The following is a 23,291-nucleotide window of genomic DNA, read 5'->3' on the forward strand; positions in this document are numbered from 1 at the left end:
GAACTGCCTCACCGAGAGCCTGTGGGTGGGGCTTCCCGCTGACTCACAGGGCGCCTGGCCCTCTAGGTGGAGGCGACAGCCCAAGCGTTCCTGTCAACCCCGCCTCCTTGCTACTCCCTCCCGCGCCCCTCTGGAGAGGATTAGTACAGCCCTGCCGCCTGAAGGGCTTCTAACTTAGCGGCTACACAAGCACCGTAGGTTGTGTCTGCACCACCGGCCTTTGAGTTGTCTGGGGGCAAGCCCCTGTCCCCAACATCCTCCAGCCCAGAGCAGGGCCTGGTAGGTAGGAGGCACTCCCGGCGGTGGAATGAGTGAGTGAATGAATGAAATCTAACTTTTGTAAAGGGCCAGGCAGGTTGGAGCCCTCTTGACAGTAGATCTCAGAACCTGAAAAACCCTTGTGTGTGCACCTGTGTGTGCACACGCATGCGCGCGCGCGCACACACACACACACACACACGGGGCACAGTTGCAGGGATACACACCAGGGGTGGCCCATCCCTACAGACGCATGCGTGTATGCATCTGGTAGATATCCCATAGGAAATCCTTAGGGCCCCTCCCCAGCTAGGCTCCAGCACCACTCCACTTTGCACCCTCTCTAGGTCCCTGTGCCCTGGGTGTCCACAGGACAGTCATGCACCCCTCCCCAGTCGTCTACTCATGCACCCCCATCCAGCACTGTTGCCGCTGATGACGTCTCCCACCTCCCCCCTCCCTCAGGGCTCAACTCGAGTCCTTCCCCTTCACCAAGGGTCCTGAGCTTCCCCAGCTTCTCCAGGCCTCGCTGTTCACACTCTCTTCTGCTTTCTCACTCAAGTTGCCAACCAGCTGACCTGCACCTGGGCATACCTGCCCACCTGAGCTAGACTGTGACCTCTGGGGGACCAGAGCCTCTGCCTGAGGTTTCTGAATCCCTGGCACAAAAGTGGGCACAGAGAAGATGTTGTGCGCTTTTATCTGAATGGACAAACTGGTAAGTGAGAAGTGGCTTCCTAAATGGAGTGGGGGTGGCAGTGGCTAGGGCCAGGGGTCAGGGGAAGTAGGGGCACAGCCATTGTACCATTGACCCCAGCCTTGCTGAAGCTTCCAGGGGCTTTGCTGGCCCACTGGAGGTCTTGAGTTGACATGACCCCAGGCTGAAGGACAGAGGACAGCCAGAGTCCATCTGGGTTGGGAATCAGGGTGGAGAAAGTGAGAGGAAGCCAGGAATTCTGGGTGCGCCATGGGTGACTTCATCCTAGTCAGAAACTCTGGACGCTCTCAGTCCTCACTCTGGGACCGGGAAGCCCGTACAGAGGAAAGGTGGGTGTCGTACTTTTATTACAAGATGATGTTGACCCGGACCCAGTCCCCCTGAGATGGGCCAGAGACTGTCAGGACATAACTGGGTCCTTCATCATGATCCTGACCTTGTGACCCCACTTTGGAAAACAGCCCAGGGGCTTTTCTTCTGGCAGAGTGTGAGCTCTTCCGCCCAGAGGATCCTGGGCCCTCTCCCATCCCTGGGCAGCCTCTGACAGAGGTGAGGTGGGGGTCACTGAAAGGTGAGACCCTACAACACCCACCCTCACCTAGACCACCCTTGAAACCAGACTCCTGCGGCCCCAGGCCCTCATAAAGAGAGCATGGGGTCATCAGGAGGGAAGCCACTGCCTAGCCATCCCCTCCTGCAGTGGCCAGAGCGCCTGAGGGGACCTGGCTGTGCTCCCTCCACTTCCTTCCTCCCTGCCACGCTGCCCGCTAGACCCTCCTGGGTTTGCCTCAGAGAGAGACACAGAGGCATTGCCCAAAGTGTAGGCATGGTCCAGAAACCTCAAACACGGTTTCTTCAGGGCCAGGGCAGGAAGGACTTAGCTGAGAGGGCCTTTGGGGCACTGACTTCCTCCTCAATCCAGAGCCCACAGGAAGTCAGACCCCCCTTTCCGTCCCATGCTGAGGCCCAGTCACAGAGAGAAGATGCTCTGTGAGGCTCCTTCTCCCAGCCCCTGCAACCTGTGTGATGGTGAGACTTACTTCTGGGGGTTTGGGGAAGTGGGACAGCCCAGCACCACGACCCCCATCTGTGAGGCTGGAAGGAAACCCCTTCCCTGCAAGATGGCACTCTTAGGCTCTCCTGGCATCTCAGCGGTCTCAGGAGGACTCCACGCGGGGCTCCTGGTGGCTGATGAGCACCCACGGCTGCACCCAGGACCATGAGGAGCCATGAAATGAACACAAGGGTCTTCCTAGATGGTCATCTTTTCTCCCACACTTGAGGAATCCGCCCCTATGGACATATAATTCACATACAATATTCTACTAGTCTTGAGCGGATATCCCAGCACCTCGGTATTTTATACACTGTGAAGTGCTCCCCGTGATAAGACTAGTCACCGTCTATCAGTGTACAACATTATTGTACTATCATTGCCTCCAGCCCCTATCCTATGCTGTATGTCTCATCCCCCTGGCTGATTTATTTTGTAAGTGGAAGTTTACACCCCTTAATCCCCTTTACCTATTTTACCAGCCCCCCACCCCTCCCGACTCTGGAAACCAGCAGTTTGTTCCTATATCTAGAAGTCCGTTTCTGTTTCATTTTGTTTGGATTGTTCGTTTGTGTTTTTCATTTTACATGTAAATAGGTCACACGGCATTTTTCCTTCTTTATCTGACTTATTTCACTTAGCATGATAACTCTCTAGATCCACCCATGTGTTCACAATGGCAAGAGTTATATGAGTCATATTCCGTTGTATATACACACCACATCGTCTTTATCCGTTCATCTGTCAGTGGACACTGGGGCTGCTTTCGTAATTTGGCTACTGTAAACAACGCTGCCATAAACGTCTGGGTGCACGTATCCCTTGGAACTAGTTTTTCTGCATTTTGGGGGTAAAACTACCCAGTAGTGTGATTACTGGATCATAAGGTAGTTCTATTTTTAACTCTTTGGGGAACCTCCATACTACTTTCCACAGTTTGCATTCCCACCAACAATGCACAATGGTTCCATTTTCTCCACATCCTCACCAACATTTGTTTCGTGTGTGTGTGTGTGTGAGTGTGTGTGTGTGTGATTTTAGCCACTCTGACAGGTGTGAGCTGGTATCTCACTGTGATTTTGATTTGCATTTCCCTGATGATGAGTGATATCGAGCATCTCTCCATGTGTCTTATTTAGCTATCTAGATGTCTTCTTTGGAGAAATGTCTGTTCACTTCTGCCCATTTTTATTAAAGATTTTATTTTATTTATTTGACAGAGAGAGAGGTATCACAAACAGGCAGAGAGGCAGGCGGGGGGTGGGGGTGGGGGGAAGCAGGCTCTCTGCTCAGCAGAGAGCCTCATGTGGGGCTCAATCCCAGGACCCTGAGAGCACTACCTGAGCCAAAGGCAGAGGCTTAACCCACTGAGCCACCCAGGCACCCCTTCTGCCATTTTTTAATCGGATTATTTGTTTTGGGAGTGTTGAATTGTTTAAGTTCTATATGTATTTTTGATACTAACCCTTTATTGGATACATCATTTGCAAATATCTTCTTCCATCCTATAGGTTGCCTTTTAGTCTTGTTAATTGTTTCCTTCCCTGTACAGAAGCTTTTTCTTTTGATGTAGTCCCAATAGTTTATTTTTGGTTTCATTTTTCTTCCCTCAGGAGACGTATCTAGAAAAATGTTGCAGCAGCTGATGTCAGAGACATTATTGTCTGTGCTCTCTTCTAGGATTTTTATGGTTTTAGGTCTCACATTTAGGTCTTTCACCCATTTTGAATTTATTTTTGTGTGTGGTGTAAGAAAAGTGGTCCAGTTTCATTCTTTTGCATGTTGCTCTCTGGTTTTCTCAACATCATTTGTCGAGGATACTATCTTTTCCCCACTGAATATTCTTTCCTGCTTTGTTGAAGACTAATTGACCATATAATTGTAGGTTTATTTCTGGGACTCCTATTCTGTTCCACTGATACAGAACACTTGGATTTTTTGTGTCCTTTTGATACAAGCCATACTGACAAGTATAAGGTGATATCTCATTGTGGTTTTGATTTTGCTTTTCCCTGATGATGAGCGATGCTGAGCATCTTTTCATGTGCCTATTGGCCATCTGGATGTCTTTTCAGAAAAATGTCTATTCAAGCCCTTTGCACATTTTTTATTCGGGCTATTTGTTGGTTGCTAAGTTGTGTAAGGTTTTTATATATTTTAGATATTAATCCCTTATTGGATGTATGATTTGCAATTTCCTTCTTGCATTAGTAGTTGTCTTTTTGTTTTGTTGATGAGTTGCATGCAAAAGCTTTTTGTTTGCTATCGTCCCGTTTGTTTATTTTAGCCTTTGCTGCCCTTGCCTCAAGAGAGCGAGCCAAAAAAATATATTGCTATGATTGCTGTCAAAGAGCTTACTGCTTATTTTCTTCTAGGAGTTTTGTGGTTTTAGGTCTTACATTCAAGTCTTTGATCCACTTTGAATTTCTTCCCATTGTATATTCTTGCTTCCTTTATTATAGATTAATTGACCATATATGCCTAAGGTTTTTTTCTGGACTTTCTGCTTTATTCTGTTCATCTGTATGTCTGTTTTTGTGCTGGTACCACACTATTATGATTATTGTAGCTTGGTATTACAGTTTGAAATCAGGGGTCCCAATCTTGCCAATTTGGACCTTTTTCAAGACTGCTTTAGCTATTGGGGGGTCTTTTGTGGTTTCATACAAACTTTAGGATTCTTTTTTGTAGTACTGTGAAAAATGCCTTTGGTATTTTGATAGAGATTGCATTGAATCTGTAGATTCCTTTGGATATTATGGACATTTTAACAATATTCTTACAATCCATGGACATGGTATATCTTTCCATATTTTGTATGTCATCTTCAATTCCTTTCATTAATGTCTTAGAATTCAGAGTACAGGTCTTTCACTTCCTTGATTAAAGTTATTCACAGGTATTTTTTTAATGTAATTGTAAATGGGATTGTTCTCATAATTTCTCTTTCTTATAGCTTATTATTAGTACAGAGAAACAATCAATTCATGTATGTCAATTTTGTATCCTGTGACTTTATTGAATTTGTTTGTTAGTTCTAATAGTTTTTTTGGTGGAGTCATTAGGGTTTTCTATGTATAGTAGCATATCATCTGAAAATAATAACAGTTTTACTTCTTCCATTCTCAACTTGGATGACTTTTATTTCTAATTGCTGTGGCTAAGACTTCCAATATTGAATAAATGTGGTAGGATTGGACATCCTTTCAGCTTTTCATCATTGATGATGTTAGCTATAGTTTTTCATATATGGCCTTTATTATGATGAAGTATGTTCCTTCTATACAATTTTGTTTAGAGTTTTTATCATAAATGGATGTTGAATTTTGTCCAATGCTCTTTTTGCATCTACTGAGATTATCATATGATTTTTATCCTTCAATTTGTTAACGTAGTGTATCAGGTTGATTGCTCTGTGGATGTTGAACCATTCTCTCCCCCTGGAATAAATGCCGCTTGATTGTGTTGTGTGATCCTTTTAATGTATCATTGAATTCAGTCTGCTAATTATTGAGGACTTTTGCATCTATGTTCATCAGGGATATTGGCCTGTAATTTTCTTTTTTAATGGTGTCTTTGCCTGGTTTTGGTATCAGGGCAATCCCAGCCTAAAAAAATAAGTTTGGAAGCATTCTTTCCTCTTAAACTTTTTAGAATAATTTGAGAAGGCTAACTATTAACTCTTTAAATATTTGGCAGAATTTACCTGCAAAGCTGTCGGTGCTGGACTTTTGTTTTGGGAGGAGTTTTTAAATTACTGATTAAATTTTATTACTTGTAATCAGCCTATTCAGATTTTCTGATTCTTCATAATTCCATCTCAGAAGGTTACATGTTTCTACATTTTAGTTTCATTGACCTTGCTGTTGTTTTTTTAATCTTTGTTTATTGCCACTCTGATCTTTATTTCTTCCTTTACTAACTTTGGGCTTTGATCATTCTTTTTCTCATTCCTTTAGGTATAAAGTTAAATTGTTTATTTGGGATTTTCTCTTATTTCTTGAGGTCCACCTGTATAACTATGATCTTTACTCCTAGAACAGTTTTTGCTTTATCCCACAGATTTTAGAAAGTTGTGTTTTCATTTTCATTCATCTCAAGGTATTTATTTTCTCTTGGATTTCTTCATTCACCCATTGGTTATTTAGTAACATGTTGTTTAGCCTTTATGTATTTGTGATTTAAAAAATTTTCTTTTTATAACTGATGTCTGGTTTCCTACCATCATGGTCAGAAAAGATGCTTGATATGATTTCAGTCTTCTTGAATTAAGACTTATTTTGTGGCCTAACATGTGATCTATCCTGTAGAGTGTTTCATATGCACTTAACAATTATATGTATTCCGTAGTTTGGGGATGAAATGTCCTGTATATACATATTAAGTCCATCTGGTCTAACCTGTTGTCATGGCCAATATTTCCTTGTTGGTTTTCTGTCTGGATGACATATCCACTGATGTAAGTGAGGCATTAAAGTCCTCTACTATTATTGTATTACCGTCCATTTCTTAAAATCTATCTGAGCTTTCAAAGATAACATGAGAAATTTCAAAGCTATTTCCTTCTTTAGACAGACACTTCAGACTCTTCCTCAGTTTGTGCAAGTTACCTCTCTGGTAGAAAAGTTTGAGCAATGTTAAAATAATGCATTTCCCTTCTCTGTGTGATTATTGCTTTAATAACGATCCACTGTGATTCTAAGACCTAGAAGAATGCCTCCCTGATGGTGGGATTTAGTCCCTGTGACTGATGACAACAGACTCAGAACACCAGAATGTTTGAGCTGGAAGGAACTGTAGATATCAAGTCAGATTCTATTTTAACAGAAAAGGTTCTAAAGAAAATGCGATATGCTCAAGGTCACAGAGCTCCGTCTCAAGGGTGCCAACGCCACCTGCTTTGGAAACAACTTTAGTCACCACCTCACACCCACCCCTCCAAGATCCACAGCTGCAGCTCAGTGAACTCATTGCCTCCCCAGGGGCAATGAAAGTCTTCTTGGCTATAGGTCTGCTGCCCATTTGCCCCTCCATAGGTGGTTCTAGAACCACTCAAGGTGGGTTCCAAAGCTCCAGGAAAAATATGTGCACAAGCTGTCTACACCCAGCTTTTTGTATCCTTTCTGTTTTGTGGCCTTGGCAATGGTCTAGTCATGTTCTCTCTACCCAGATATCTTTGCAGTTATTATAACCTTGTTATCTTATATCAGTCACTAATTATGGTTCATATTAGCCAAGGTCCTGGCAGGAAACAGATGGCACACTCAGAAGTTTAATGAAGAGAGTTTAATGGAGACCATTTACAGAGGGCTGGAGAAGCACCCAATAGACTAGCAACTGCAGGAAGCCATTACCACCCACACACCCAGAAGGACAATAAGAGGAGATGAGGTAGCAAGACCCCGGTGGGAGCTAGAGCCATGGAAGAAGGGCCATCCGGAAGGAAAAACACAACCATTGACCAAACTGCAGGGAGGAAAGGAAGGAGTGTGGAAGAAATGCCCCACCTCTCTTTCTTCCCTCCTCCTGGCTTCTACCAGGACCTCCTGTTGGTAAAACCCATCTGGAAACCAGATGGCAAGGGAGCCCAGATGAGTTGGCGCACAGGGGATGTCCTCCCAGGTGGAGAAGCAGAGAATGAAAGGGGGGCAGCAGGAGGCACAGAGAATACCAGCACGTGGCTCATGTCCTTTTCCCATTTATTTACTCTGCCGGTAAAGTGCCACATCTGTCATCTCTCTATGGTTCTTGAGGGCCGCCGATCACAGAGTTCCAACTGGCTGGATATTTCATGTGGCCCGATTAGACCAAGCATCAGCCAGAAATGGCCAATTGCAGGAGAACATGTTGCAGAAAATATTATTGCAATGAAGTCATGTTCTGTGAGCTTTATTTTTCATGATTCAACAAATTCTGCCCATTTAACTGCCCCAAACCCAATGTCTTTCCTTTCAAAAATGCCAAAAATACATATTTCTTCCATTTACATGAACAGTGGGTGAAGCTTAATACTGTGTTGGGCTGTGTACATCACATTCATGCCTTTGTTGATCTGGCAGGAGGCCCAAGGTCAGTAAGGCCCCGGCCCAACCAAAGCTGTGGGTGGGGGGTGGTTACTAGGGTTCATCTCATATGCTAATTTTAATCACTAAATTGTTGGGCTGACCAGGACCATGAGGCTGTATCTCAGCTCAGCAGAGCCTTGATTGATTACTAATGTCTGCCATGGACATAGACAAAGCTGTGGTGGTACCAGTGCCATCTTGGACCTAAACAGTTACCTATCTTGGCTTTTGGAGGAACCTCTGTGATTTCCTCCTCTACCAGCGTGTGGCTTCCTGCCTTGTCCTTCTTTCTTTCTCTCACTGTACTGGATCATGCCGAGTGATCCCAGCCTAGGAGAATATCCAGTCAGTTTCCCCTCCACTCTTTTAGCAAAGAACCTGACCGCACTCTTCTTCACAGGCCACCACTCACGTGTACGTGACCATCGTGGATGAGAATGATAACGCACCAGTGTTCCAGCAGCCTCACTATGAAATCGTACTGGATGAGGGCCCAGACACAATCAACGCTACCCTCATCACCATCCAGGCACTAGATCCGGATGAGGGGCCCAACGGCACAGTTAGCTACGCCATTGTCGCAGGCAACATCATCAACACCTTCCGTATCGACAGACACACGGTCAGCAGCCGAGGGTGGGGTTTACGAGGAGGCTCCGCTGGCGGAGCAGATGTGATGTTATGGGAGGTGGGAACGGAGAAAAGATGGAGTCTGGGAGGAAAGTATGGAGGCAGCCGGTGTGGAAGGAAGCAAACTTAGGTGGGGTGGCAACACGGGCTCCCCATCATGGCTGAGGTGTCAGAGCACACCTCCAGGCAGGGGTGGTCTGAGGGTTCCCCATGAAGAAGCTGGTCCTCGGGGACCCACTGATCCATGCTTGCCCCTGTTTCCCCTCCCAGGGTGTCATCAGTGCCACCAAGGAGCTGGACTATGAGATTAGCCATGGCCGCTACACTCTGACCGTCACTGCGACAGACCAGTGCCCGATCTTGTCTCAGCGCCTCACCTCTATCACCACGGTGGGTGGCTGGGACACAGCATGGGGGGAGGACAGGGCCCAGGAAGCTCTAACGGGGAAGGGGCAAAGGGAAGATTGTCCAGGAGAAACTCCTAAATCCGAGAGCCCTGTCCGGGTCTTGGCAACTCAGCCAGACTTGCTGTGTGACTTGGAGGAGCTTACTGAACTTCTCTGCATAGCTTCTTCATCTGTCAGACAGATGATGACCCCTGCCTTCCCCCACCCCACCCTTCATGGGAAGGGCACCAACTCTGGTCAAACCAACAGAAGCTCATCTCCCTGCTCTTCTACTCGAAGACTCGAGGCAAGTCAGTTCACCTGCCAGAGCCCCGCTTTCCTCTTCCATGAAAGGGAGAGAGTGAAGGCTCATCATTGTGGGCAGAGCAGACCATGGGAAATGACCGTAGGGCGGCAGTAAATAGAAGTCCGGAGCATTATGCTAATATGGTGATTATGTCCATAAAAAGGCTTTGACACTGACAATAACTTATCTGTAGGCATAGCTTAAAAGGCACCCCCCTCCCTCCACAATCCCAGAGAATCCTTGCATCAGCCCCAGGAGACAGGATTATCAGACCCACTTTACAGATGAGGGAACTGGGCTCAGCTCCAGGCTAGCCAGCGTGGAGTCCCAGTGAAGCCTGTCCACCACCCCAGGTGCTCGTGAACGTGAATGACATCAATGACAACGTGCCCACCTTCCCCCGAGACTATGAGGGACCATTTGATGTCACCGAGGGCCAGCCGGGGCCCCGCGTGTGGACCTTCCTGGCCCACGACCAGGACTCGGGCCCCAATGGGCAGGTGGAATACAGCATCGTGGATGGAGACCCTCTGGGTGAGTGGGGCCTGAGCCAGACGTGGAGGGCAGCACAACCCGTGACCCTCTCCCCAGCCCCACTTAGGAGCCGTGACCGTGCACTCTCTGGGCCTCAGTTTCCAACCCATAAGATGCCGGAAATACTCTTCTCCCCACCCCTTTCCTCACAGGGATATGAGAGAACATTCTGAAACCTGAGACTAGTAGCCTTGGAGGGTCGCCCTTTGAGAATCGGGTAGAAAATGCCCCAGTGTCATACCCAGAGGAAAGACCCCAGGGCAGAGGAAGGATGAATATCCTTGCCCCAACCCTTCCGGACCCCGAGATGCATTCAGCACCTGGATTTTTCTGTACATCTGGTTGCCAGGCATAGCCTTCACAGCTACTTCAGTGGTCATCCTTGGGAAGAACGGGGTTGGCCCTAGCCTGAGCGGTTCCGCAAGTTAGTTTCCGCTCATTTCTGTAGAGTCAGAATTCCAGACTCAAAGGCTTGCTGGTGCCAGGCTGGGGACACACATGTGGGAAGGGGTCTAGGTAGGACAGTAGGGAGTAGTGGGGGCTATGGGACCCAAGCTCAGCTTCTGCTGATGTGGCTATGTCAGCATGCAGGCCCGGAGGGGCTGGGTCTTCCCACCTTCAAGACAAAATGTAGAAATCCAAATCTTTGTGAAACATCTGGATTTTTAATGGGCCATTCAGTAAGTATTTATTGAGCACCTACCCTATGCCAGTCATAATTCAGGTGCTGAGGATGTTGGACGGTACAAGATGGACACAGATTCCTGTCCTTAGCTCATGTTCCAGTAGGAAGACGCAGGCGATGAACCTAAGTGACTGAGCAGATAACTTAGTATATTGGGAGGTGCTAAGGGCTATGGAGAGATATAAAGCCAGGAGATGGGGTGTGCCAAGCAAAAGCTGCAATTTTGAATAGGGTGCTCAGGGAGGACATGTCCAGGGAGGTGACATTTGAGCAAAGACCTCAAGGAAAGCAGAGCGGGTCATGTGGACATCTGGGGAAGACCATTCCAGACAGAGGGAACAGCAAGTGCAAAGCCCCTGAGGCCAGAGCATGCTAAGTCAAGTGAGAGGAGGAGCAGGAAGGGATGAGGTCAGAGTGGTAGTCGCTCCAGACATTCTTGGGTCTTACTGACCATGATGAGGACGTGGCTTTGGCGCCAAGTGATCTGAGAACCATAGGAGGGCTGGAAGCACAGGAGGTACCCAATTTGACTTAGATGTGACCAGGGCCACTCTGATTCCTGTGCTCAGAACAGACCGTTGAGGCCAAGGAGTGGGAGCGGGAGGGACCATAGGAGCCTGTTAAAATCACTCAGGCTACAGATGGCGTAGCTGGGATCAGGCTGGTTGCACCGAAGGTGGTGACGGTGAGGTAGATGGCTCTCGCGTATTTCAGGGGTGGAACCAACAGGATGTGCTGACTTATTAGATGTGGAGAAAGTGGGAGATGACACCAGGGTTTCGGTCTGAGCAACTAGAGAGAGGGCATGACCGTCAGCCTGTGGGGAGGCTGCGGTGGGAGCAGGTGAGGGGGAGAGGTGAGAGGAGGTGTGAGATGGCAGGTGGGGGTTAGACGCCCAAGCTAGGGGTTCGGGAGGGATGTCTCTGCTGGGAGCTGTCAGCATGGAGATACACAAAGCCACGAGCTGAGAGGTCCGCACCAGAGAAGGAGGCAGATGAGAGCTCCCAGGATAGAACACAGAACCTGGGCTGTATTTGCAGTCCAGGCACTAAAACTCACTTCCAGAGCAAGACTTGGAGGCCCTGCTAGCCTGAGCTTGCAGGAGGTCGCTCCATTCTGTCAGTCCACCGTTTCACGCCCCCAAAATCCCTTCTCTGGCCAAGCCGCATGCCTTCCTCTCCCGAAACCAGCAGAGCGAGGGACTTTCTCTGTTATTCTCACAACCGCGGAGGCTTGATCGTCGCCCGGGAGTCCCTGCGCCTGTTCGGGAGGCTGCTGAAGCTTCACCGAGGGGTGGGAGCTGGGCAGGCGGCTGACCCCCTTCCTAGCAAGAGGCCCTCACTGCTCCCAGCTTTGGGGTACAGGTATATCTTTGGGGTACAGGTGAGGTACACCTATATCTTAGCACACTGCAGACAGCTCCATGCCGTGGACTTTTGGAGTCCTGAGCCAGACCTCCCGGTTAAATTGACACATGATCATGGTCAGCCATAGGAATTTAGGGTCTTGTGGGGCATCCCAGGAGACTGAGAGGCACCCCCCTGCCACTGCCCAGAGAAGTAAGAGAAGTTTGGGGTCCCCTTCCCCCAGGAAGGAAGAGCCCAGAGATAACTTCGGGATCACAGAGCACTGCCCCATTGCAGGGTAGACTAGGGAAGGCTAGGGTTGTGCCTGATCAGCTCCCACAAGGCACGGGGTCCACTCCCCACAGCGCCCCCTACCTCCAAGTTCAGTGACACCACAGCAGTAACCTGAAAACCTGACATGCTATGTGTCAGGACTGCTTTCCGTGGAGAGCCGGCTTAGTGATACACCACAGGTGAAGACACACGGTTTGGGCCCCACCCCCACCCCCGGCTCCCAGCCCTGCAGCTGGAGCCTGGAGGGGCTCCTGTTGGTGGAGAGATGTCAGGGGTGACAGGAAGCCCTACTAGGCTCTGCAGAGGATATACGCAGTCAAGCAAGTCGAGAAAGAGGCTCTATCCCTGGGAGCCCCTCCCTCTAGCCTTGGCCTTCTCGGAACCTCCAGCTGCCCTTCCAGGCCAGCCTGCTCCTCTGACCCCTCATCCATCCTCACCCCCCCTGAAGGCCCCAATTCCCTTGGCGGACTGCCTGGGCTCCTTTCCGGGTCCCTCTAATCATACCAAGACCTGCCCTGGATCCAGCACCCAGGAGGTGGACCAGGCCTTGTCCAGTCCCAGTGCCACCCTTTTATTGGCCCATTTTCCATATGAGGACATCAAGGCAAAGCTCAGTCACATGCCCAAGGGCACGTGGGAGTGAAGTCAAGAGGCAAATGGAAAGCCTCTGTTTTTAACCTCTACCTCCAAAAGGAGTGGAATGCTGGGGAGTTCCTGGGGGTAAGCTGCTGGGGATAATGCATCCTGGGTCCTCCGCCTGCCTCCCTCTCCCCGATCTTCAGGCCGTGAGCTGATCTCACTGGGGTCTAGCCTGGGTCCGGCCCTCCAGAGCCTTAGGCCTGCCCCCTGAGTTCTCAGAGCCATTTCCTTCCTTCAAGAGGGTAGCTGGCTTTAGAGAAAGGGCTGGAGGCCATCTGTTCACCCATGGTCAGGGGCCCAGACAGGGCTGGGAAACCCCAAGAAAGGGAATCCCCAGTTCTTGTGAGACCTTGGAGTGTCAGGCTCAGGAAATCCTGCTTCAGATGGCTTCCACGCCTCTGGGAGGGTGAGGGGTGTGGGGGGCCGCAGAAGGGCTGCGTGTGGAGTCAGAGCAGCAGTGACTGGGGGCAGGGGCAGTGAGGTAGGATAGGAAGGGTCAGGCAGAGGGAATTGTTGGCAATTAGGGCCTTCACCCTTGCGGTGCCCCTGCGTGCTGTATGTCCACAAGCAAGTCAGTGTCCCATCTGGGCTTTTCCCCCAGGTGCCATTTGTCTCTGGCCCCAGTTCCAGGGCAGGGGGACGCAAAGAGGCAGCCCGCCCTTCCTCACATCCGCCCCACCTGCCTCACTCACCTTCCCTGCCCTTTTCCTACCCACCCGGGCTCCTATCTGTTCCCCTCCACCCACTCCCTGTCCTCACCTTTCTCTCCCAAACCTCCCATCCTGGTCTGTCTGCTCTGATGGTGGTTCTAGAAAGACCACTGTCCAATGGATGCAGTGGGCTGAGACCCAGAGCCCTGGATTTGAGTACTGGCTCCAGAATGAACTTGCTGTGGGAGCTCAGACAAGGGGTCACCCTTCTCCAGACTCTCGATTCATTTTCCCAAGGACACAAGGGCCTGGATGGTCTCCGGGGTCCCTTCCAGGCCAGCCTGAGAATCTGAGGTTCTTGCTGTAGATGCTTTCAGACTGAAGCCAGAGGGCCAGCTGAAGGCTTTCCAAAGCGTAAAAGAAAAGAAGTCAGGTCTAACTAGAGGCCAAGAAGGGTCCCCAGGCCTGGCCAAATGCTGTTGACATGCCAGCTGTGGCTCAAGACCGGGGCTGTATGGAGGGCAGCTGGGGCTTCCCTGACCTCAGTCACTCCTGCTCTGCCCTGTCCTATGCCTCCTCATCAGCAAGCCATCCCTTGGGGGTAAGCTTTGCCCTCTCCCCCGTTTTCCAAGACATGGTATCTGGAAGGGATTGCACGTCACGAAGTACCCAAGACCTCCATCAGTCAGTTTCTGAGCAAGAGCATGAGAGTGTGCTTGTGTAGAAAGAGGCCCCCACTTTTTTCAACATAACCGTCTTACACAGGGTCAGTCCCTGCCCTGCGTGAGGCCCAGGGAAGGGACCCAAACCGGCGTCTCAGGCACACTGAGGTCTAAGCGGGCCCATGAGCACCTGCAGCCCGAGCAGCTATCTGTCCCTCTTGCTCCCACCCTGCCCAGGCTCCCCAAGGATCCGAAGCTGGGGGCACGGGAGGCCGCGTACCCAGCTGGCCACCCGCCCCCAGTGAGTAAGGCTCGATAGAGGAAGCAGGGAGAGGCCAAGGGCTTTCCACAGCTCCCGGCCATTCCCAGCTCACTGCAGCCTCTCCTGGGCAACACCCAGGGGAGTTTGTGATCTCTCCTGTGGAGGGGGTGCTGCGGGTCCGAAAGGATGTGGAGCTGGACCGGGAGACCATTGCCTTTTACAACCTGACTGTCTGTGCCCGCGACAGGGGGGTACCTCCCCTCAGCTCCACGGTAAGTGTCGGGGCTCCATGCCAGGGGCATGCCCTCACTGCCCCCTGAACTCTCCATAGAGGTTTCTATTTATATGCCTACTCTCATTCCCAGAGAGGCCCCACGCTAACCTGCAGCCAGCCCAGACCCGCAGAGTCCCTACCAGGCCGGCCAGTGCCTCTCGGGGCTCCCTGGGGCCTGGTGGCCATGGGCATTCACAGCTCTCCCCACCCCAGCCAGCCAGGCCTCTGCAACTGTCACTCTGACCTGCCCCCGCCACCCCTCCGCCACTGCCCTGGTTCTGCCTCTTTGCCCTTTCTGCTTGCTTCTTATTCTCATTTTCATCCTTGTGCCATTTTTTATTATCCTTCTCTTCCTCTTCCTCTTCCTCTTTCTTCTCTCTGTGATCGCATACACCTTTTCTTTGGCAATCTCCACCCTGACCCCTGCTCGCCTGCCCCATCTCGCACCCGTCACTTCCTCCTCTTCCCCAACACACCCCAGATGCTGGTGGGGATCCGGGTGCTAGACATCAATGACAATGACCCCGTGCTGCTCAACCTGCCCATGAACATCACCATCAGTGAGAATAGCCCCGTCTCCAGCTTCGTCACCCACATCCTGGCCAGCGACGCCGATAGTGGGTGCAACGCACTCCTCACCTTCAACATCACTGCAGGCAACCGAGAGCGGGCCTTCTCCATCAATGCCACGGTAGGGGACCCCCAGATTTCCTTCTGAAGCAGAGGACCCAGCCTTAGAGGTTTTATGCTCTGGGCACTGGGCATCTTCAGGCTCAGTTTCTTCCTTGAGCCTCTGTCCTGTGATGGGATGTGGGAGTCTCTGGGTAGCATGGAATCTTGGATTTGCAGCCAAGCCACCTCTGGGGTCCCTGTCACCCCCAAGCCTTGCCATGTGCAGTGAGGGAGCCAGAGCCTCAATTCCATTTGGTTTATTACCAAGATGTACCAGGAAGTCCTCATTGTCCTCTTGGAGTCTTAGCCGCTTCCAGCCCCATGAGGTTCTCAGAGGACCTACCCCTTGCAGACAGCAAGACCTGGCCATTGGTGGACCACTCTTGCCCTGTCAAGACCCCGCCAGCCCATGATGGCCTTCTAGACCGTATCTGTGGCAATGTAGGGAGAGAATTCACAGCTACTCCTGGAGCTACAGGTGAAGCAGTTGGGCATCTGTGGACCAGAGCCCAGAATAGGGGCCAGGTCGCTGCTCAGCTCACCAGCCCTCCGCCTCCCAGACAGGGGTCATCACTGTGAACCGGCCACTGGACCGCGAGCGGATCCCGGAGTATAAGCTGACCATTTCCGTGAAGGACAACCCGGAGAACCCACGCATAGCCAGGAGGGTGAGGCCAGAGGACATGGGGGAGCAGGGCTGCATGCTGAGGCGGCAGGCAGCACGCCTGGGGGTTAGAGGCACAGGCATCCAAGGGAACCAGTGCCAGGTTCAAATCCCAGTTCTATCTGTCATTGGATGAGTGGCTTTGACAAGAAGCGGATTTCTCTCCTATCCCATTTCCCTTCTCTTCTGCAAAATGAAGAACCTCCCCTGCCCCAAAGTGATGGAAAGGACTAGAAGGATCCAGTATCTATACGGTCATCAGCACTGTGCCTGGCATGTGGCAAACACTCAACACCAGCTGTCCTCTTTGGTCCCCAAACCACTGATACTTGGGCACACACCACCCATCACTGCCCCCTTGCTCACCTGTCCCATCTCACACCCATTGCTTCCTCCTCTTCCCCAACATGCCCCTGATGCTGCTGGGGATTCGGGTGCGGGACATCAATGACAAACCTTGTGCTGCTGAACTTGCCCTTAAACAGCAGCATGGAGTGGGGGGTCAGGAAGCTGGAAGTCTAGAGACACACAGACAGACACACACACACACACAAACACACACACACACACCCCGCTGCTAGCTCTCCCTGTGGGTCTGGATCTGCTCAGCTCTGTAACAGAGATAGCATCCAGGGCTACAGAGAGGTTCTAAGACAAGAACCCAACTGTGGTTTCTGAAAGGTATAAGGTACAGCACTGGGGGAGAGTTTGGTTGGGCCTGGACTGGGGTATCAGGCAGGCCTACAGAGTCTAAAAACCAGCAGTCATCTTCCTGCCTGAAGTCCTTTCTTACCAGGTGATGGGACATGATTAAATGCTGGTCCTGTCCATCCTGTTCACTTCACAATACCTCTGGGAAAGGAGTTAGGATTTTCATTTGCCAGACCAGAAAACAGTCCAGATAGGGGAAATGATTTGCCCAAGGCCCCACGGCAGGGCCTTGAACCCCAAACTCTGGACCCTGAGTGTGGGCTTTTTAATCCTCTACCTCTGCACCCTGGCCCCCCGCTTTCCAGCCCTCCTCCCCACTGGAGCATTTTGCTAGAACATGGTCTACAACTTAACCCTCCCTTGTGCCTCCCTCAGGATTTTGACTTGCTGCTGATCTTTCTGGCAGACGAGAATGACAACCATCCCCTCTTTACTGAGAGCACCTACCAGGCGGAGGTGATGGAGAACTCTCCTGCTGGTAGGTGCCAGACCCACCCGGGAGTCCCTGCTGCTGGGGTGCCCCCTGGGCCCCGGATGCCTGAGGGCCTCCCTTGTGCTTGATAGGGGCCCTGCTGAAGCCTGGCTGGGGAGGCAGCCTCACCGAGTGGCTGACCAGAGACCCAGCAGGTGCAGAGGGGTGTGGAGGGGAGGAAGGGGCACCGCTCTTGAGGGGCTGGTGGGCCCTGGGTCACCGCACCTCTTGGGGGCCAACCAAAGAGGCCATAGGTCTACTTGGAAAAGACAGCTGTGGTCATTGGTCCCCAAAGTGTTCTGAAAGCCACCCCATTACCCCCTCAAGAGGGACAGTTAAGGCCTGAAGACTACCCAGGAAGGGGGTAAGCTCACCCCTCCCTGTTCCCTCACCCCAGGAGCACAGGGCATCCTAGAGGCTTCAGAAGCTCAGGGAATACACATAAACAGAGGAGAGGGGCCAAGGGGCCCCAGGGAGGCCAGCCTAGCCCCTTCCCTACACCAGCACACTGACCGGCCTCACTGTCTTCAGAGGAACAGAATCTCCTTTTTGCTGTGCCTCTGGGGAGGCCCCCTCACCCTTCCTCCAGCCGCCCCAGCAGCTCAGATTCTAACTCAGAAAGACATGAGCTACAATGCTTCTTGTCTCCGGCTGGGTGCTCTCCGCTCTCTTAGTCCCTCCTGTGTATACGCTCACACACGTACGTGATGGCACGGGCCCACATGAGGCAGAGGTGTGCAGAGACACACACAGAAATGCAGGGAGGGGCCTACACAGTACACTCCATGTGCAAACGTGTCCACTAGCAGCAACAGATAGAGGCACAAGCAGAGGGATCCCCAACCTGCCAGCACTCCTGTGCGCGTGCTCGTGACCGTGCGCGTGACCGTGACCGTGCGCGTGCAGTGCCACACACAGGCAGGGGCCGGGTATTCCTAACCGGGTGCAGCCAGACCTCTGTAAAGAGCATCTGGAACCCGTGTGGACAGCCTGGGCTGGTCGTGCATAGCTAGACAGGGCCCACACGCTCATGGAGCCCCAACCCTCCCATGGAGTAACCCTCAAAGGCTGCTGGGAAGGCAGGCGCACTCCCGGCGCCCCGAGGGGCTTGCTCACCGCTGTTGTGTTTTCTCCCCAGCAGGGCTTTGAGGCTGCTCCCCAGGCATCTGCGTCAGTCTGCCAAGGCTGCCGCAGCCTGGCCCAGGGCTCCCCCACCCCGTCCACCTCACCTCCCTCCCTCTCATCCATCGTCAGCCATGGCTCACCGGGGCCGGGGTGGGGGAGGGGTGGGTGGGGGCCAGCTTGGCCCCACAGTGACCCCTCTCCCCCTGGCCCAGGGACCCCCCTCACGGTGCTCAACGGGCCCATTCTGGCCCTGGACGCGGACCTGGACGTCTACGCCGTGGTGACCTACAAGCTGCTGGGCTCCCAGAGTGGCCTCTTCGACATCGACAACAGCTCGGGTGAGGCCTCTGTGCCGTCCCAGTGCTCCCAGCCCGGCACCAGGGCTTCCCGCTGGGGTGGCAGTGGCCATCCACCAGACCCAGGGCCTCCCTCCTTGGAACTAAATCCAGGCCCTCCAGGGGGACCCCACTCCTCACAAGCCCCACTTTGCAGCTGGACTAAGCCCTGTGGGGCAGAGCAGGAGGAGTCCACAGGAGGCTCAGAGCCTAACCAAGGGACCTGCTGGTGCATAAGCTCTCAGCCTAGGCAGTGAACCCCCATACCCACTCCCTCCATCTGCCCATGCCCAGGGGAAGAGGCTCAGGGCCCTAGCCCACCAGAAGTGGCCAAAGGTCTGTCCTCAGACCACGTCCAAAGTTCCCCAGAGACTGTGTCCCATCAGTCTGGTCCTGGATAGGAGGCCAGCTTGGTGACCGGAGACAACAGGGAGGGGTATGCTGGCGAGCAGGCCAGTGCTCCTCCCTGGGTCCCTCATCCTAGGCAAGACTCTGGAGCACTGCAGAGGGTACCCGGGGAGAGGATAATTGCAGGAGACTGGACACTGGGGGCCTTCCCTGAACAGTTTGTTGAGCCTTTGGGGAAGAAAGTCACTATGTTGTCTTTCCTGCTCCTCTTTTGTCTTTTTTCCCCTTTCACTCCCCTGTCTCTCTCTCTCTATCCCATCCTGGCTGGTTCTTGCTCCGTCTCCCTTTTCCTTTGTGTCTCCCCGGCTGGCGGTGCTGGGTGCCAGGCGTGGTGACAGTGAGGTCAGGTGTCATCATTGACCGGGAGGCCTTCTCACCCCCGGTCCTGGAGCTGCTCCTGCTGGCTGAGGACATTGGGCTGCTCAATGGCACAGCCGACCTGCTGGTCACCATCCTGGATGACAATGACAACTGGCCCACGTTCAGCCCTCCCGCCCTCACAGTCCACCTGCTAGAAAACTGCCCGCCAGGTAAGCAGACCCCAGGCCCCGGCCCCAGCAGAAGCTGCTTGCTGGTCCACGGGATAGGAACCTCACAGGGTAGAGGCAGAAATCACCCAGCAGGACGAAACAAGGGCAGTAGGGCAGCTGGAGAGAGCACTGGAAAGGGAGTCAGAAAAACGAGGCGGCCCTCACCTCCCTGCTCTGATCCACAGTGTGGAAAATGAGATTATTAAGAAATGTTCCATCTACGTCCCTAGAGGGAAGGACTTTTTTTTTTTTTAAGATTTTATTTATTTATTTGACAGAGAGCGGTCACAAGGAGGCAGAGAGGCAGGCAGAGAGAGAGAAGGGGAAGCAGGCTCCCCTCTCCCAGGCAGAGAGCCTGATGCCGGTCGATCCCAGGACCCTGAGATCATGACCTGAGCTGAAAGTAGAGGCTTTAACCCACTGAGCTACCCAGGCACCTGGGAAGGACAGTTTTAGTCAAAATCAGATGAATGTGATTCCCATCAACATCAACTGTGACTTGGAGGGTATATTTGATTCTAAAGGTCAGCTGGAAGAGCAAAAACACTTTGAGACGGAAGTATAAATAAGGCAGCGTTGACTTACCAGATAACGATAGCATGTTACAGAACTGCAGGGTTTACAGACCATAAGATCTGAGCACAAGACTCTGGGACAAAGTTAACCCAGAAACAGATACTGGAAAAGTAATGAAAGTAGTATTGTGTGAGTAAGGAAACAGTCAAGGGGGCATGGCCGGCTCAGTCAGTGGAGCGCGGAGGCTTGTTTTCGGGCTTGTGAGTCTGAGCCCCACATTAGGCGTGGAGATTACTTAAAATCTTTTTATTTTTTTTAAAGGAAACAATGAAATTAGTTGTGAAAACTCATTAATGTGCAAAATATCTATTCCTATGCGGTGCAGATTGTCACCCCATATCAGGCACCAAAATGAAACCTATAGAGGGTCTAGAGAAAATACAAAAGAATGGAAACATTTACAAACAAAAGAAGAAACTTTAGTTGAATTATTTCTTTGAATTCTGATAAAGAGGTTCTAAGCATATGAGAAAGAGAACCCAAAAAAGGAAAAGTTTTAGTGCATACTAAGTCAAATTTCTTTTTTTTTTTTTTTAAGATTTTATTTGTTTATTTGACACAGAGACACAACGAGAGAGGGAACACAAGCAGGGGAAATGGGAGAGAGAGAAGCAGGCTTCCCGCCGAGCAGGGAGCCTGATGTGGGGCTCGACCCCAGGACCCTGGGATCATGACCTGAGCCGAAGGCAGATACTTAATGAATGAGCCACCCAGGCACCCCCCTAAGTCATATTTCTTTACACCAAACTTAAGCAAACTGAGAAAAAGATATCTGTCACCAGTTATCATAATTATATAATTTGCATAAATTGAAAGATAAGTGGGCAAAAGTCAAAAGCAGACAATATGCAGAAGATATTACTAATTGTTAAATTATTAAAGATTTTTCAGTCTCTCAAATAGTCCCAAAATGTGAAACAAAATGAGAGTTATCTACAAAGCATCAAACATGTAAATTTTATGAAAGATAACCACAGGCAAGACTGGCACGACGGGACCCTTGGGAACCACCAACAAATGCATCCCAGTCTAAGGTTTTCGGAAGAGACCACTGTGCTCAGCCACTCCCCATTCCCACTCCCACAGGATTCTCAGTCCTTCAGGTCACAGCCACGGACAGGGACAGTGGCCTCAACGGGGAGCTGATCTACCGAATAGAAGCCGGGGCCCAGGACCGCTTCCTCATCCACCCAGTCACTGGAGTCATCCGTGTCGCCAATGCCACCATCGACAGGGAGGAGCAGGAATCCTACAGGCTGGTGGTGGTGGCCACCGACAGGGGCACCGTCCCTCTCTCGGGCACAGCTCTCATCACCATCCTTATCGATGACATCAATGACTCCCGCCCCGAGTTCCTCAACCCTATCCAGACGGTGAGCGTGCTGGAGTCGGCCGAGCCAGGCACCGTCATCGCCAACGTCACCGCCATGGACCGTGACCTCAACCCAAAGCTAGAGTACCACATCATCGGCATCGTGGCCAAGGACGACACTGACCGCCTGGTTCCTGACCAGGAGGATGCCTTTGCTGTGAATATCAACACAGGTACAAGGGCTGGCTCCCCTCCCACCGCGCTCCTGCCTCCCTGCCCCCGTCTCCTCGCCCTCTGCTTTCTTCCTGATCCTTCTTTCTGTTCCTCCCCTTCCCTCGGCTGCTCCTCCTCCTGCTCTCTTCCCCCACACCCAGCATCACAGTGCTCCCTCTCTTGTCCCTCTCTTCCCTGGCTCCTTCCCTCTCTCCTCCTGCTGCTCCTCGTGTCAGCTCGATCTCTCCTTCAGACTGCCTCCCTCTGGCCGTGTTCCACAAGAACACCCACCTCACCCACTCCTGCCAGAACTAAATATTGTAAAGCTTTCATGTCTGTAATTGTCTAGGAAGATGGTAGCTTGTTTTTCTTTTTTTTTTTTTTTTTAAAGATTTTATTTATTTATTTGACAGAGAGACATCACAAGTAGGCAGAGAGGCAGGCAGAGAGAGAGAGAGGAGGAAGCAGGCTCCCCGCTGAGCAGAGAGCCCGATGCGGGACTCGATCCCAGGACCCTGAGATCATGACCTGAGCCGAAGGCAGCGGCTTAACCCACTGAGCCACCCAGGTGCCCAAAGATTATTTATTTATTTATTTGAGAGAGAGCATGAGCGAGGAGAAGGTCAGAGGGAGAAGCAGACTCCCCATGGAGCTGGGAGCCCGATGCAGGACTCGATCCCAGGACTCCGGGATCATGACCTGAGCCGAAGGCAGTCGTCCAACCGACTGAGCCACTCAGGTGTCTGGTAGCTTGTTTTTCTATGTATCTCTTTAATAACCAGGTAGCTGGACGCTTTCTTTATACATATGCTAGTCATTTAAGTCATCTGGAAATTTTATATATGCCCTTGAGGATTTGCTTATGTGAGCACAAAAGAAACAACTGTGGCTTATCTTTCATGATCTGTGCAGCTTATCACAAGGTTGATGGTTCTACCATTTCCCCCAAAGTTTCATGTTTTTGCTACTCCAGGGAGTTAAGAAGAGATGCGGGACCCCTACAGGTCTCCTCCTTGAAAGGCCCAGAAGAGTGACAGAAAAACTAAGACGGCTATGACAAAATTCTGAAAATCATTGTTATTCAGAAAAATGCATAGTAAAGTAGCAATGAGATATCAATTTTCTATATGTAATTAGCAGCTATTAAGATGCGAGACAGTACTGAGTATTGGTGACAATGTGGGGACGTCAGAACGCTCATACACTACAGTAAGAGATTAGACTGCTTCCACCATCCAGACAGCAGTATAGCACAAAGGACATTCATACCCCATCCTTCCACAGTTCTTCTCCTGGGTGTATGTCCCAAGGACATTCTCAGGTCAGTAACGGGACTGTATGCCACGTCACCTGCCATGTTACTGGTGGTGGGTGTTGGAGGCCACCCGGGCATCCATCCCTAGCAGATTGGAGAGTAAGGCATGGCGGGCGTACGCCGTGAATACCATGCAGCAGTCAGGAGCAATAGACGAGATTCACAGAGAAATGTGGGTAGACTTTAGGAATAAG

General features: G+C 51.3%; 1 protein-coding gene across 9 annotated transcripts in view; it reads left to right on the top strand.

Annotated features, from left to right (window-relative positions):
• Window positions 1–23,291, top strand: part of CDH23 (cadherin related 23) — a 397,771-nt gene that overhangs the window by 356,567 nt on the left and 17,913 nt on the right. For 8 of the 9 annotated variants that reach the window (XM_032312921.1, XM_032312916.1, XM_032312926.1 and 5 more), the window contains 10 exons: window positions 8,496–8,717; window positions 8,996–9,115; window positions 9,772–9,952; window positions 14,629–14,762; window positions 15,246–15,455; window positions 15,997–16,104; window positions 17,187–17,289; window positions 18,621–18,746; window positions 19,478–19,681; window positions 21,344–21,802. In XM_032312921.1, coding sequence (XP_032168812.1) covers window positions 8,496–8,717; window positions 8,996–9,115; window positions 9,772–9,952; window positions 14,629–14,762; window positions 15,246–15,455; window positions 15,997–16,104; window positions 17,187–17,289; window positions 18,621–18,746; window positions 19,478–19,681; window positions 21,344–21,802 — 1,867 coding nt within the window. Of the gene's footprint in view, window positions 1–408; window positions 977–8,495; window positions 8,718–8,995; window positions 9,116–9,771; window positions 9,953–14,628; window positions 14,763–15,245; window positions 15,456–15,996; window positions 16,105–17,186; window positions 17,290–18,620; window positions 18,747–19,477; window positions 19,682–21,343; window positions 21,803–23,291 lie in introns of those variants that run through there. The other variant, XM_032312924.1, reaches the window with a different exon arrangement.

This window comes from Mustela erminea, chromosome 14 (assembly GCF_009829155.1).
Source record: "Mustela erminea isolate mMusErm1 chromosome 14, mMusErm1.Pri, whole genome shotgun sequence".
NCBI classification, from domain to species: domain Eukaryota; kingdom Metazoa; phylum Chordata; class Mammalia; order Carnivora; family Mustelidae; genus Mustela; species Mustela erminea.